This window comes from Diadema antillarum, unplaced genomic scaffold, assembly GCF_040938485.1.
Source record: "Diadema antillarum isolate AM-2024a unplaced genomic scaffold, OU_Dant_1.0 seq00001145_RagTag, whole genome shotgun sequence".
NCBI classification, from domain to species: Eukaryota; Metazoa; Echinodermata; class Echinoidea; order Diadematoida; family Diadematidae; genus Diadema; species Diadema antillarum.
The window spans coordinates 215,550-229,717 of NW_027271957.1; the positions used below are offsets into that span (position 1 = coordinate 215,550).

General features: G+C 37.9%; 1 protein-coding gene across 2 annotated transcripts in view; it reads right to left on the minus strand.

Annotated features, from left to right (window-relative positions):
• Nucleotides 1-14,168, minus strand: part of LOC139744182 (interleukin-6 receptor subunit beta-like) — a 131,603-nt gene that overhangs the window by 12,479 nt on the left and 104,956 nt on the right. For both annotated transcript variants that reach the window (XM_071654635.1, XM_071654634.1), the window contains 2 exons: nt 9,645-9,746; nt 7,784-7,925 (listed from right to left, as the gene is read on the minus strand). In XM_071654635.1, coding sequence (XP_071510736.1) covers nt 7,784-7,925; nt 9,645-9,746 — 244 coding nt within the window. The remainder of the gene's footprint in view (nt 1-7,783; nt 7,926-9,644; nt 9,747-14,168) is intronic.

Consider the following 14,168-nt stretch of genomic DNA (forward strand, 5'->3'; position numbering starts at 1 on the left):
GAATCCTTCTTAAAATTACATGCTCTTTCATATTTTATAAGAAGTTTCTCATTATCTCACTTAGAAATGTTCAAAACATGAATCCCTCACCTCAACCAGTACTGTACAGTCCCTTTAAGGTATAGCATTTAACTTGAAGTGGGGATGCAAGTTTTGAATTCACGTTTTTTTGTACACATGGATTTCATAATGACCACAGCTTCAAAAGGCCAACACCTTTTCTAATAACTTTGGGTAAAGAAACAGCAGAGTCAAGTTGTGATGTGTGAAATCACAGTGTGTCATATCTATTACAGTTGAGGAAACATGTTAATGACAGTTGCCCACAGAAATTGAGTTGATGGGCTACTAGAAAACAGAAGGACATACAGTCAATAAGACTGACTGGCATGTATTCTCTACCATGAGGAAATCTGTGCCATGTTTAGTTATCTAATTTTGTTACATACAATGTGTGTTTATATGAACAAAAGAGTCCAAATGAACAAAAAATGAATGTTCCCCCTTTTAAACACTTGTGGTCAAAACAAGACAGAAAGCAGACAAAATCACCATCGTTGGTAAATATTCTGAGTCTGCTCCCTACTGGCAGCTGCTCTGTGAGCAAGGTCTGATATAACACTGTAATCAGGAATGAAATAGGAAAAAAAAAATGAAAGGGAGTGCAGGCACCCCCCATTAATTTTTGAAGATTCCATCTTTGTCAGCCAATTGTAGTGGGAGGAAAACATTGCGTTAAAGCCTTTTTTTTTTTAAATTTGCTTGTCAGCCGCTGAAACCTGGAAGTGGCACCAGAAATATTTTTGGAATTCCCCTTTTCGGAATTCCTGGATCCACCCTGTAACTGGTATTAGAGTGGCAATCATGATAATAACGAGGTTCATTGTTGCTCAGGGAGCAGACTCAGGTGTGCTTCTTCTGCTTCATGATACTTTAAAAAAAAAAAAAAAAACATTTGTTTTCTTTTTCTTTTTCTTTATTAGCCTTGCAGTCAAGATGATCTTTTTTTTTTTTTTTCTGAGCAGCAGCAAACCATTTGATGAGCCCAATTTGGAACTCTTTTAGGCAGAGCCATCTGAATTAGCTTTTGTTTGCTTTTGCACACACACACACAAAATACTATATAAGTAAAGTGAAGTGAAGTAGGGAACTATATTTGTGTAGCTTTATATCTCCTGTCCCAAAGAATATTTCCTGCCTGAGCGTGGTTTAAACCTCATCAGAGCTTATACAGACATTATTTGTATCTCTAAGGCATTTTCACATCTTACATACAGCTTTTGGTAATAGTTTAAGTTGTGTTTTCTTGACATCCTGTCTTGACTAAAAAAGAAGAAGATAAGATTCAACTGGACATGAAGAGTTTCCTTAACTAGAAACCCAGGGTCTCATGCTTACGTGAGTATTGCACGTTCACCTTCCATACATTTTTGCAGACTACTACTGAGAACATAGGAAAGGGGGGGGGGTAGCTTTGAGGGTCTATTTAAAAAATTTGATTATGCAGTTTCTAACCCCCCACCCCCAAATCAAAAACAAAAAACAGTATGTACAAACCAGGGATCTCGCCAGCGTATATCACCCTTGTCGGCACCGACAAGCGTGCGGTTTGAAGAAACAATTGCCGACAAGGGTAAAACTTGCCGACAAGGGTAATACCATACGTGAACTTGCTTGATGAGTTCAGTTCGGACCAATTTCTCGCCTTTTTTACTCTTGAATATCTGGCTAGAAAAGATTCTAGATGTTGAAAGGAGCAGCGCAAAAAGTTATTCACACAGTCACCACACCGATCACAAGGCGGCTCAACATAGCTACTAGCTAGCTGCACACCATGTAGCACATCACACACTTGCTCACTCACATGCGCTCTGATTCGGGATCCACACACACAGCAATTTGTGTGAAGTTGCACCTAGCCACAGACAGCGGCCTGTGTGTGTATACTGTACATGACGGTATTGTGAGAGGGAGAGAGAGGACGGAAAGAGAGGGTCGGAGGCCGAGGGAGGCTGAGGAAGGCTGACACGTGCTCGCTTGTTGTCACGCTTGTTGTCGGGTTACGCAAAAACAAACGATATGAAATGCATACAGCCCAGTACCCCCCTCCGCCAAAGGTTGTATTTTTTTGCTGCTTTGGTTTGTTTGTTCGTTTGTCTGCCTGTCTGTCTCTCTATTCGCAAAATAAGTCAAAATTTGGGAACAGATTAGGATGAAATTATCAGGAACAGTTTGTTGGTAAAATGGCGCAAGGAACAGATGATTAAATTTTGGTAGTGAGCAGGATTTATAATACCACCGGAATTCATCGCCAGGATCCAGAATGTTTTTTAAATTACTTTGTTTCGTATATTTGAAAGGATTCGTATCAATTCTTTAGGAAGCTGGCCATCGGCAATGACGCAAAATTAGATGCGTTCAAAGCAATGCCGCAGAGAGAAAATTACCTCCATCTTTCGTTAAAAAACACACACACACAAAAAAAAACGTGCGATGGAGTAAGCAAATGCAATTTTTTTTTTTTTTTTTGTAGATTCAGTGGGTTATTCTTTATTTAAAAAGCCATGCGTTCCACTTGAGCCTTTTCACTTTCCATGGATTCGTAAACGTCATTCGTGAATATTCCATTTTCCTTCTCCTGGCCGAAATTAGTAATTCTGTCATGATGGTCTTTCAAGTTCAACGTACGTAATGCTCCACGTGCTTCTGGCCTGGTTTGTTAACAGGGTTAGGGAGCCTGCATGGGCAGAAAATAAATGACTTATCATTCATCGCTGTTCTCAGCTGGTTTACATGCTATTTACACGCTGTTTACGACCGCTGAAGTAAGGTGGGAGCAGGCGCGGCATTCCTTTATCTGACACCTGGCTTTCGTGGAAATTTCCACAAGCCATGATATCAAGTTTCCCCACTGCCTGTGGTCGTGTTTTTTTGTTATTCTTCATTACGAACATTGATTTGTTCAACTTGAAAAGTGTAGATAATTTGCTTCGAGCACATGTTTCTTTCTGTTTTTTTATCGCAGCGTCACTAACATTTTGTTTTGTTCATCATCCATGCATGGCAGGGGTTCATGGGAGGAGAACGATAGGAATGACAGGGGAGAAAATAAACTGAAAGAAGGAAGCATCTTTTGAGCAAGCCGTCTTTGCTTTTCTCTACACTAGCATCAGTTAATATCACCACCAAGGTTCATTTTTTCTTTCCCGCTAGATAACTCAAAAAAGTTATGAATGGACTTGAATTCAATTTTCTCGGAAATTTTGATAATGTAAGGAATAAATAGTTTAATTTAGGTATAATGATCCATAGATGGGCGGAGTTTCTAGTTCATTATTGAAATATTTGTTCTCCATCACCGATATGAAGTTTGCTCTCCTTTCCATTTCGTACTTCCATCCCTTCTCTGTCCCAATCACTGCAAATGTGTGAAAATAGATCCATTTGGGATTCATGAACACAAGATATTAATGTATTATATTAATGCAAATTAGGGAATTTTTTTTTTTTGTGTGTGTGCGCGTTTATTCATTTTTTTAAAATCATGCTCTTGCTTCAAGGAGCTACGCTTTTCCCCGCGTAAAATTAATAATGGATACTGCACGCAGAGGCCCACGTTTTGACATGAACAACGAAAGATTCTTCATCTATTTATAATAATTTGAAATAAAGAATGTTTGGTTGTTCACGTAATGTAAAAAATATTATTTTGACATTTCATGCGCTTAACTGTCGAGCATTTTCTTCTTCTTTTTTTTTTACGGGAGAGAGCGAAATGTTATTCTCTTTAGCAATGACGGCCTAGGCATACATATCATATTTGTGACGCAGTTTTGATTTTCATTGACACATGAATTGTTCTCCTTCCAGATCAGTTCTTGATTTAGTGAAAGTTACTAATGTTTTTCACATTCACACAAGGCAGTTTGGTTAGCCAGTGTTCAGTTCACTGCCAGTGAAATTTCGGAATAAAGCGATTGCCCAAAACGGTGTTACTCTGAGGGTTTGTTCCGAAATAATGACAAAATAATACTACATTCTTTATTATTCTGAAGGTTCGTTAATCGGAAAATGATAAAGAAACAATGTCAGTTAATTTCCAAACGAAATCAGTTTTGTTATTTCGTACGTTCTGCCAGTGAAATTTCGGAATAAAACAGTTACAGTTTTCTTACTCTGAGGGTTCGTTACTCCGAAAAAAATAATAATGAAATAGAACTAGATTCTATATTCTGAAGGTCCGTTAACCGAAAAATAGTAAAGAAAAAATGTCGGTAAATTTCAAAACGAAATCAGTTGTCATTTTGAACGTTCTGCCAGTGTAATTTCGGAATAAAACGACGGCACAAAACAGATAGTTTTTGTACTCTGAGGGTTTGTTACTCCGACAGAAATAATAATGATAAAATAATACTAGATTATTCATTCTGAAGGTTCGTTAACCGAAAAATAAATAAAGAAAAATGTCCGTAAATTTCAAAACGAAATCAGTGTGTCATTTCGAACGTTCTGCCAGTGAAAGTTCGGAATAAAACGACTGCCCCAAAACAGTTTCAGTTTTCTTACTCTGAGGGTTCATTACTCCGACAGAAATTATAATGATAAAATAATGCTAGATTCTTTATTCTGAAGGTTCGTTAATCCAAAAATGATAAAGAAAAAATGTCCATTAATTTCACAACTAAATCAGTTTTGTTATTTCACACGTTCTGCCAGTAAAATTTCGGAATAAAACGACGGCCCCAAAATGGTTACAGTTTTCTTTTACTCTGAAGGTTCGTTAATCCGAAAGAATAATGATGATAAAATACTATAGATTCTTTATTCTGAACGACCGCTAATCGGAAAATGATAAAGAAGAAATGTTTGTTTATTTCCAAACGAAATCAGTTTTGTTATTTCGAACGTTCTGCCAGTATAATTTCGGAATAAAACGAAGGCCCCAAAACGGTTACAGTTTTCGTACTCTGAGGGTTTGTTACTCCGAAAGAATAATGATAAAATAATACTCTACATTCTTAATTCTGAAATGATCGTTAATCGAAAAATGATAAAGAAGAAATGCTCGTTTATATCCAAACGAAATCAGTTTTGTTATTTCAAACGTTCTGCCAGTATAATTTCGGAATAAAGCAACGGCTCCAAAACGGTTACAGTTTTCTTACTCTGAAGGTTTGTTATTCCTAAACAATAACGATGATAGATAATACTAGATTCTTTTCTGAAGGTTCGTTGATCGGAAAATAACGAAGAAAAAAAATGTGTGTTAATTTCCAAACGAAATCACTTTTGTTTATTTTGAACATTCATCTGTAGTACCGATCAACCTTTGGTGTTGTTGTTCTTTTTGATTAACAAACCTTTGAAGTACTCAGTAATGAATCGTTTCACTTTATGATTAAACAAACCTTCGGAATAACGACCATCACTCGTGTAATCAGGGAGGTACATTTTTATATGATATCTCTTTGATATCACGGCCAAACTACCGCAGTATACCCAGAAAGGAAAGTGCAACGATGTCCTGAAAGTTCTCCCTTCTCGCGCATCTGCATGCAGTAGGCCTACCACGTGGTCGAGCAGACGGCGAGAAAGCAAAAACACTACTAGTAGTTAGTACACAGCGCGCGTTGTTGCGATGCAGAGACGGCTAATTATATTGCAACAGTGAAACAGGAAAGGCCTAAAAGAAAACGGAACCTTCACCATTGGCACCTACTTCTCTTTCATTTATTATTTGGGAACTGCTGCCAACAAAAGGTATGGAGTTTCTGCATTGTTTCTGTGAGAATATGCCCCTCACAACGCTCATTACATCTCCGTGAAAATGTCACATCTAGTGGCATTTTAGCAGTGATTTATCTGTGTTGTATTGAGCATTAGCGAAGGCTTCCGCGCTTCCCACCCCTAGAAAGGCGCGTATAAGTGCCGACAAGCGTGAAGAAATTCCTGGCGAGAACCCTGCAAACTGACCCAAATTGGGTCTTCGCCTAAAATCTCGATATACCATAAATGACCTATTGTCTTTATCAGGAGAATTTTGTCTTTTTTGTTGAAGATTCTCTCAATTTTGAGGTTGTAGGGTCCTGGTATTACATATATTTTTGTCATGCAGCTAGTAATAATGCCTGACAAAATTGGTGACAAATTTCACCATATATTTCATGAGGATGAAGAAAATATGAAAATTAGGCCTATATTTGGTCCCCCTCCTATCACCCCTGGAACTACCATGAACAGACTTGAAACTGCAGTTACCTGTTTACTAATACTCATCTCACTAGCTTAGCTTATGACTTAAGAATCCCTTTATAAGATTGGAGGATTTGTCCCCCCCTTGAGCATTGTGCCCTGGGGGCCCCCCAAGTGGGGTACTGTGCCCATCTGTGCAAATCTGTATGTATATTCTATACTCAAGCAATAACACTAGTTAAGTTGGGTGAAAATCTGATCACATGCTTTGGAGGCTTTGCTACCCACCCCCCCCCCCCCCCCTTTTCCCACTCCAAAGGCATTGTGCCCCTTGAAGCCACCAAGAGGGGAAAAGAGCCCATTTGGACACATATCTTTGGTACACATTGTATCATTCTAGTGATAATCCCTGCCAAGTTTTATGAAAATCTGAACATGCATACTCAAGAAGAAAAAGAAAATGTGAACAAGGCAAGTGCCATAATGTGTCTCGCCCATTCGCGTACAAGAAATTGTACGCGAATGGGATATAACAGATAAAAAAGAGATATAACAGATACAAAGAGATATAACAGATAAAAAGAGATATAAAAGAGTAAAAATTTATGGCAAAAAAAGAAACGTGCCATAAAAACTTAACATTGGGCCCTTAAAGTTCGTTGACCCCTGCCTGTGACCTTTGCCCTTGTGGTGACCATCCACTCCCCAAGGGACATCTATCATCCAAGTTTGGTATCAAACGGACCTATGGATCAAAAGTTATGACCCATAATAGAAACGGGCCTTAAAAACTTAACATTGGGCTCTAAAAGTTTGTTGACCCATGCTTGTGACCATTGACCTTGTGGTGACCATCCACTCCCCAAGGGACACCTACCATCCAAGTTTAGTCACAAATGGAGTTATGGATCAAAAGTTATGACCCATAATAGAAATGCGCCATAAAAACTTAACATTGGGCTCTAAAAGTTTGTTGACCCATGCTTGTGACCATTGACCTTGTGGTGACCATTCAATCCCCAAGGGACATCTACCATCCAAGTTTAGTCACAAATGGAGTTATGGATCAAAAGTTATGACCCATAATAGAAACGCGCCATAAAAACTTAACATTGGGCTCTAAAAGTTCGTTGACCCCTGTCTGTGACCTCTGACCTTGTGGTGACCATCCACTCCCCAAGGGACATCTACCATCCAAGTTTGGTCACAAATGGAGTTATGGATCAAAAGTTATGACCCATAATAGAAACACGACATAAAAACTTAACATTGGGCCCTAAAGTTCATTGACCCCTGCCTGTGAGCTCTGACCTTGAGGTGACCTTCACATATGATAAAATGTGAAACTTTGTATGACCCCTCTTCCCTCAAAGTTTAATAGCAATTGAAGCCCAGAGTAAAGAGTTATTGAAGTTTTTGAAGCGTTACGGACAGACGACAGACGGACGACGGACGGACGGAAGGACGGACGGACAGACGCCGCAGGCGATCCCTTAGTCTCCCCTCACCTCCGGTGGGCTCGACAAAAATGGCCTATTTGAGCCTTTGGCTCAGGTGAGCTAAAACTACTGGCAGATTAAATTAATCTTACCAATCCGAAATTGCATCTTTCTCTTTCCACTGTAGGTCATATCTTGTGATATAGCCAGAGATAGCAGCTGGCTCCTCCCATGCTACAGTTAATGCTGTTGCATTGACAAAGGTGGTTGTCACTACCTCAGGTTCACTTGGCACTGTGGAAACAGGAATAAACAAAGGAGAAAATAAAAATGGTCACATTTGTTTGCTACTATCCAGGGTACAAGTGCTAGTGATCATTACCATCTTGGCTTTCCATTTACATGCTCAGAGCTGCTAACTTTTGGAAGCACGAATTAGCACTCAGCTCAGAACGCTCAGAACACTCAGAAGTGTATTCTTTGAATCGGTCCTTTTCCAAACTATCTTTAAAAGGGCACCATAATTTCATTTCACCACAAACAGTCTGAAGAAAGGTTTTGAGTCTAAATGGAGCTGGCTAGACATGTGTAGTAAGTAGCATGCCTCTGTGTGTTTTGTGTGTGTGTTGTGTGTGTGTGTGTGTGTGTGTGTGTGTGTGTGTGTGAGTGTGATATGCTGGTATAGGGTTTATACAGGGCATGCATAAATGCATCTACTTGTAGGGTATAGCAAATCAATCATACACTCCATATTTGAACACGTTCAAATGTAAACCTCAGCTCACAGCTTTTCAGAACATTCCTCCCCAATTTTAAAATCTTTCTGCAGGAATCTATGAGAATAGATGAGGTTTATCTGGAATATTTCTAATCATCATTAAAACCAAAATGCCTACCCAATTATTCAGTTAATATACCACATACTGGAACTGTTTATAAAGCTTGTGTGTCAATTAACCCTAAAAGGGCTGGGGGGGGGGGGGGGGGAATTTCCATTTCTTTTGTATAGTTTGGTAGATTACGCCACAGGTAATGCATGTGCCAATTTTCATGGCAATTGCATGATTGATGGCTGGGGGGGGGGGGGGGGGGGGGGTTGAATCCACCCTCCCCTGGCCACAGAACACCCCAAAAAGCCCGACCTGGTTAGGGTTAACCCGTTCCTCCCGATAGTCTCAGCGAGCCTTCAATGATGCAAAATGAGACTGATTTTGCCTGTGGACAAGGAACCAATAGGTAGGTAATCCACCTGTGTGAAAGCAGGTGCACTACTACTACAAATAAGTTCACTACCACATTAGAAAAAAGGTAAATCAGACAAAAATACATGCAGTTTTGATGTAGAAAAAGAACATATATTGATAGAAGAAACTCAAATCTTTCAATCATTTATTTTCTGGTCAGTATAACAAAATGAACATAAATTTATGACATAAATGTAGATACTCTGTTCTACATTATGGGAACCCTGGGCCCTGTTTCATAAAGCTGTTCGTAAAGTTACGCATGACTTTACAAATGACTGGAGTATGAAGTGTCAATATGGGTGCTCATTTTTTCCCCCTTGTTTTAACAAAGTACAACCGTACAATGTAGGTCAATATTTCATCTACACTAGGTCAAGAATACACCTTCAACTAAAAATGTGTATTAAAATGTAAAAGTAATCATAAGTGTCTGCAAATTTCAAGTTTAGCTACTGAAATTAACAATGATTAGGAAACCCACTTGGCTTGTCATATTTAAGTCGTTGGTAAAGTAATGCCTAACTTTATGAACATCTTTATGAAACAGGGCCCTGGTATACCAGGTTCCCGCAAGGAATGGGCGAAGCAGAGTACCCAGTTAGGTTGTAGGACCCCTGATTATGCAGAGACTACTGTACCAAGAAAATCCATGTATGACTGCAGGCAGACAACACACAAGCATAATTCTTCCGGTTCCCTATTGGATTACGCATTCATATTTAAGAAACATATTACTTTCAGTTATGACAAATGAAACTAAACTCACCTCTTGTGTCATCATTTATGTCTCTCGAAATGACACGGCTTCCATCACCAACTTCATTGTAAGGTGTCACAGTAAGAGTGTACTCCTGAAATTTGTCGATGTCTGGTCCAAAAATTTGTAAAAAAAGAAAAGAAACAATCACAAAATTAGTAAATGGTCAGAGTTTAATCAAACTTTTGCATGCTTTATAGGGCTCAAACATATTCCTGTCCCATACATAAATTCAAATTAGGGTTATGCATGACATCTGTAAAACTTTATAATTCAAACATTGGATTCGAATCACAGAAATTAATGGGTACTTAAACTGCAAAGCACATATAACATTTCTATCTGTGGAACTAACCAGCATGAAAATAAATGACCTATATCAGTAATCAATTTACCTTTGTGTTTTGGGGTTGGAAAATTGAGGTATTCCCAACCCTTTTTGCCAAGAGAATGCATTGATTTGGAAGCAAAAACAAGTAATATGACATTTTTTAAATTTAATTACATGCACAGAAAGAAAAGCAGTGAGACCACTACGCCATTACTGTAAGGTGAATATCAGCTTGCTCAATTAATGTAAAGCATTCAGTGCATTTTGAAAAGCATTCACATGCATTAACCATACAAAGAATAACTACCAAAATACAATCTTTGGGACGACTACTGGACATTATGCAAACACCCCTCCCCCCCCCCCAAAAAAAAAGTTACTCTTTTCTTTTCATTGAAATGAGGACAAACACTACTTTAATCGCATATCTTTTTAGTGTCCTCTGAGTCATGCTTAGTGGGGGGAAAAAAGACATTTGTTTAGACTTATAGAGGATGAGAAGAGTGATTGATAAAAACCAAAGAGCTCTTGAACATACGGAAGGAAACTGAAATCAACACAGACAGACACACACACAAACATAATTACATAAACAGATAGCGGACTACATGTATGTACCCATGTATTTTGCAAGTATACACATATTTAGTGATTTGTAAAATAGTTTTGGGTGCGAGCATGAGAAATAAGTAGTACCTTTTTAGGAGAATACTTAATGATTCCCCACCTTGGATTATCATGTCCCATGCACTTGCGTTACTAGAGGCAACATTTTCAAGAGTTGTTTACTTTTTGAAAATTGGTTGAGTCACAAAATGTAAAAGAACAACAACAGCAATAACGTATGCAGCATACACTGTAAATCATAAAAAAAGTCTTTAGAAATGATGTGGAAAATACAGAGATGAATATAGAATACCATAGTAGATGAAATCTTAAATAAAAAAGAAGGGGAAGAAACAGCTGAAAATGGTATTCTTAATAGCAAAACTTCAGTGAACTGGAACTGCCACCTAGTGGGACTTTTCAGAAATCTAATCAGTGCAGTCAGACCTTATGTAACGGTCAGGCACTAAAAAAATCTACTCAAATATTTTGAAAAAGGTGCAATGGATGAGATGGATGGATATAACAGGTAACCCCCAAAACATGATGCCTCATGCAGACAAGTCTGTGCTGTTTCCTGCCATGATGGTGACTTCTTCCAAAGTACAAAATGTATGATACCATTATGTAGTTGAAGCTACACACTGAAAATTACCTGGTATCTTTACCATAAGGAGCTTAACAAGGACTTTATATTCCATCATCCTTTCTTCTTTGTGGTGCAATATATTTCATTTATTAAAATAGGTACTCAATATTCATGAATGACAACTAATGATAACTAAAACCTGAGCCCATACTCCTTCCTACAAAGGATACACTGAACATACTTTATGTGTTTCAGATGTGAATGAAAGAACAAAGTGTCACCAAAGATTTAACCTTGACGCATCTTCCCTGTGCTGCCACAGGAGGATATGTCATTTTGGCTCAGTGGATAAGACAGTGAATCCTATGGTCCGAGGTTTAAGTGACCTTGCAACAGCAGTTGTGCTCTTGGGAAAGGCACTTTATCCTCATTGGCTTTTATTTTTTGTTTGTTTTTAGGACACTGTAAGCTGTTGGTCCCATGGTTACTTGCTTGCATGCACTCATTACTTCTTTTGCAGCCATACACATGTACAAGTAATCCAATACAACTGCCTGTAACACTTTTAATACATGTAAGACCTTCAAACACAGATTATTCTGTGTTTCAAGGCCTTACAATGTACAGGTATAATGTATAAACTCTTACAGCTTCTTACACCTGTGATACACCTAAAAAGACGGGAAATGCTTGAATGCATTGTTTTGGCCCTCATAAACCCTTCCCCTTGTTCACCATGGGAACTACATGCAACATTTTTATTTATTTTTTTTTTAAAGACTGTTCCTTTATATCCATATGCTTGATTCTAACTAACATTTATGGTGGATAAAAAGAAGAAAAGTGACAATGCACAATAAATACAACATAGTGCTAACTGAACATGACTATTCAAATGAAAGATGTACACAAAAGCTAGTGGGACAGAGATGGAGAAGTTACAAGATACTACATATCATATGATTTTATTTCATAGGTATGGGGAACCAATACAACATAAGGCCTAAGCAGAGCACAACATTCATCTATACGGGAAAACATTTTTTTTTTTTCTTTTTATGCCTCCCCCACGAAGTGGTGCCAAAGGCATTATGTTTTCGGGTTGTCCGTCCTTCTGTCCATCCGTAGTGAATTTTGTGGACAGCGTAACTAAAAAGCCTTTCAAAGGTATCCTCATGAAACTTGGCATGTATGTATATTAGGGGGTGAAGTTGCGCCTATCAACTTTTGGGTGTACATGCTCAAGGTCAAAGGTCAAAAAGTCAAGGTAAAAGGCTCAAAATTTCACTATTTCCCCCATATCTATGCAATGCCTGAAGATATTTTCTTGAAACTTAGTGTATACATGTATTACCCAATTAAGATTTTCTGGTGAAAGTTTGGGCTCATGAGATCAAAGGTCAAAAGGTCAAGTAAAATGTTAAAATTTCACTGTTATCTCCATATCTTGGAAATGGTTCAAGGTATCTTCATGGAACATAGGGCAATTCCACGGTAACTGACGTTACGCGTAAGGATTTTCATGAAATTGTTTATGTTGTAGTTTTGTGAATGAAAGCACCTGGGGCTTGTAATTAGCATTGATGAATGAGTTCATGAGAACGAAGAAATGGGTGGAAAGTTTTTCTCTCAAACTGCATTTCTTATCACATAGCAAGTGAAAATGTGTCGGTAACTGACGTTACGGAAAAAGGACATGGGAAATTATGGTGTAGATTTAAATGGAAATATCTCATGTCCCTGACTTCTAAACTTGATGTGCTTTATATGGCGATATACCTAGGTTCTTGGGAACAGGTGTGCAAAATAATGTGCACTTCAGATATTTCCTTTTAGCACCATGCCAATTTCAGTGAAGGCATGACGGTAACTGACGTTACGTAACTGACGTTACGCTTACATTTGCCATAGGGTTTACACATGGAAAATCATGATTAGGAATAGTTTTGTGATATTTTATAATTCTGACCTTTCAGAGTGATTTGTTTGATATGGAATCATACGTTGGTTCATCAATTACAAATACCCAAATGAAATGAAACATTAGTCCATTTTCTTTGTGTTTAATGAAAACTTAAAGGGAAACATGTCAGTAACTGACGTTACACATACTTTTGCTATGGGGTTGACAAAGAACTAACTTACTTAACAGGTTATTATACTGCTGCAGTATACCAGTAACAATCCCAGGCATTTACTTAGCAACAAATTAAAACAAAATCTGAAGACACAAATGGGGTGGGGCCCTTAGAGGGCAAGCTCCCCCCCCCCCCTTATGCCATAGCACAGTTGAGCAAAAATCATGTAAATGCACCAGAGGATATTTCTTGACATTTGTCTTAAGATTGAATGCTTATTCAACAGTTATGATTACACAGAGCCATTTAGATTCAGCAGCTCCAAATATTAATATTGACATAACTAAGGGTTTTTTTTTAAATGTTTTTTTTTACATGAACAGGAAAGTTTCTATGTAGAGTGCCCCACCCATAATGCCCTGCAGTACTACACAAGACACAGATATTTTTGTGTGTGAAAAAAAAAACAACATATCTTTCAGGTCATGGGGAAAAAACACATACAAATAAAAATATTCATGTGAAATCCACTGTGATATATTCTTTCTTCTTTTCTTTATTTTACTCCTTCTCCCTCAAGGCATTGTTAGGGCCACAAATAACAAAATGATCTCCATTATCAATAATGATTTAAGTGAATAGTGTTACATTTTTAATATTTTTTTCTGTGAAGAAGAAGCATGCTTTTTTGGTCAAAGGGGCATTTGTTTATTCCTTGCCTGAAGGAATGTAATTGTTTTTCTTTTCCTTTTCACTGGTATATCAAGGCTTGCAAATACATCCCAGATACCAAGAAATAGGACTTTGCAATGAAAGAATTCTAAGATCAATATAAACGAATCTTCCTGTTCATAATTATCATGTATTACAAAAATGTCCCTGCATGAATGAAATAAAGTAATCAACAAATATGAACAGTTTTTTATTTT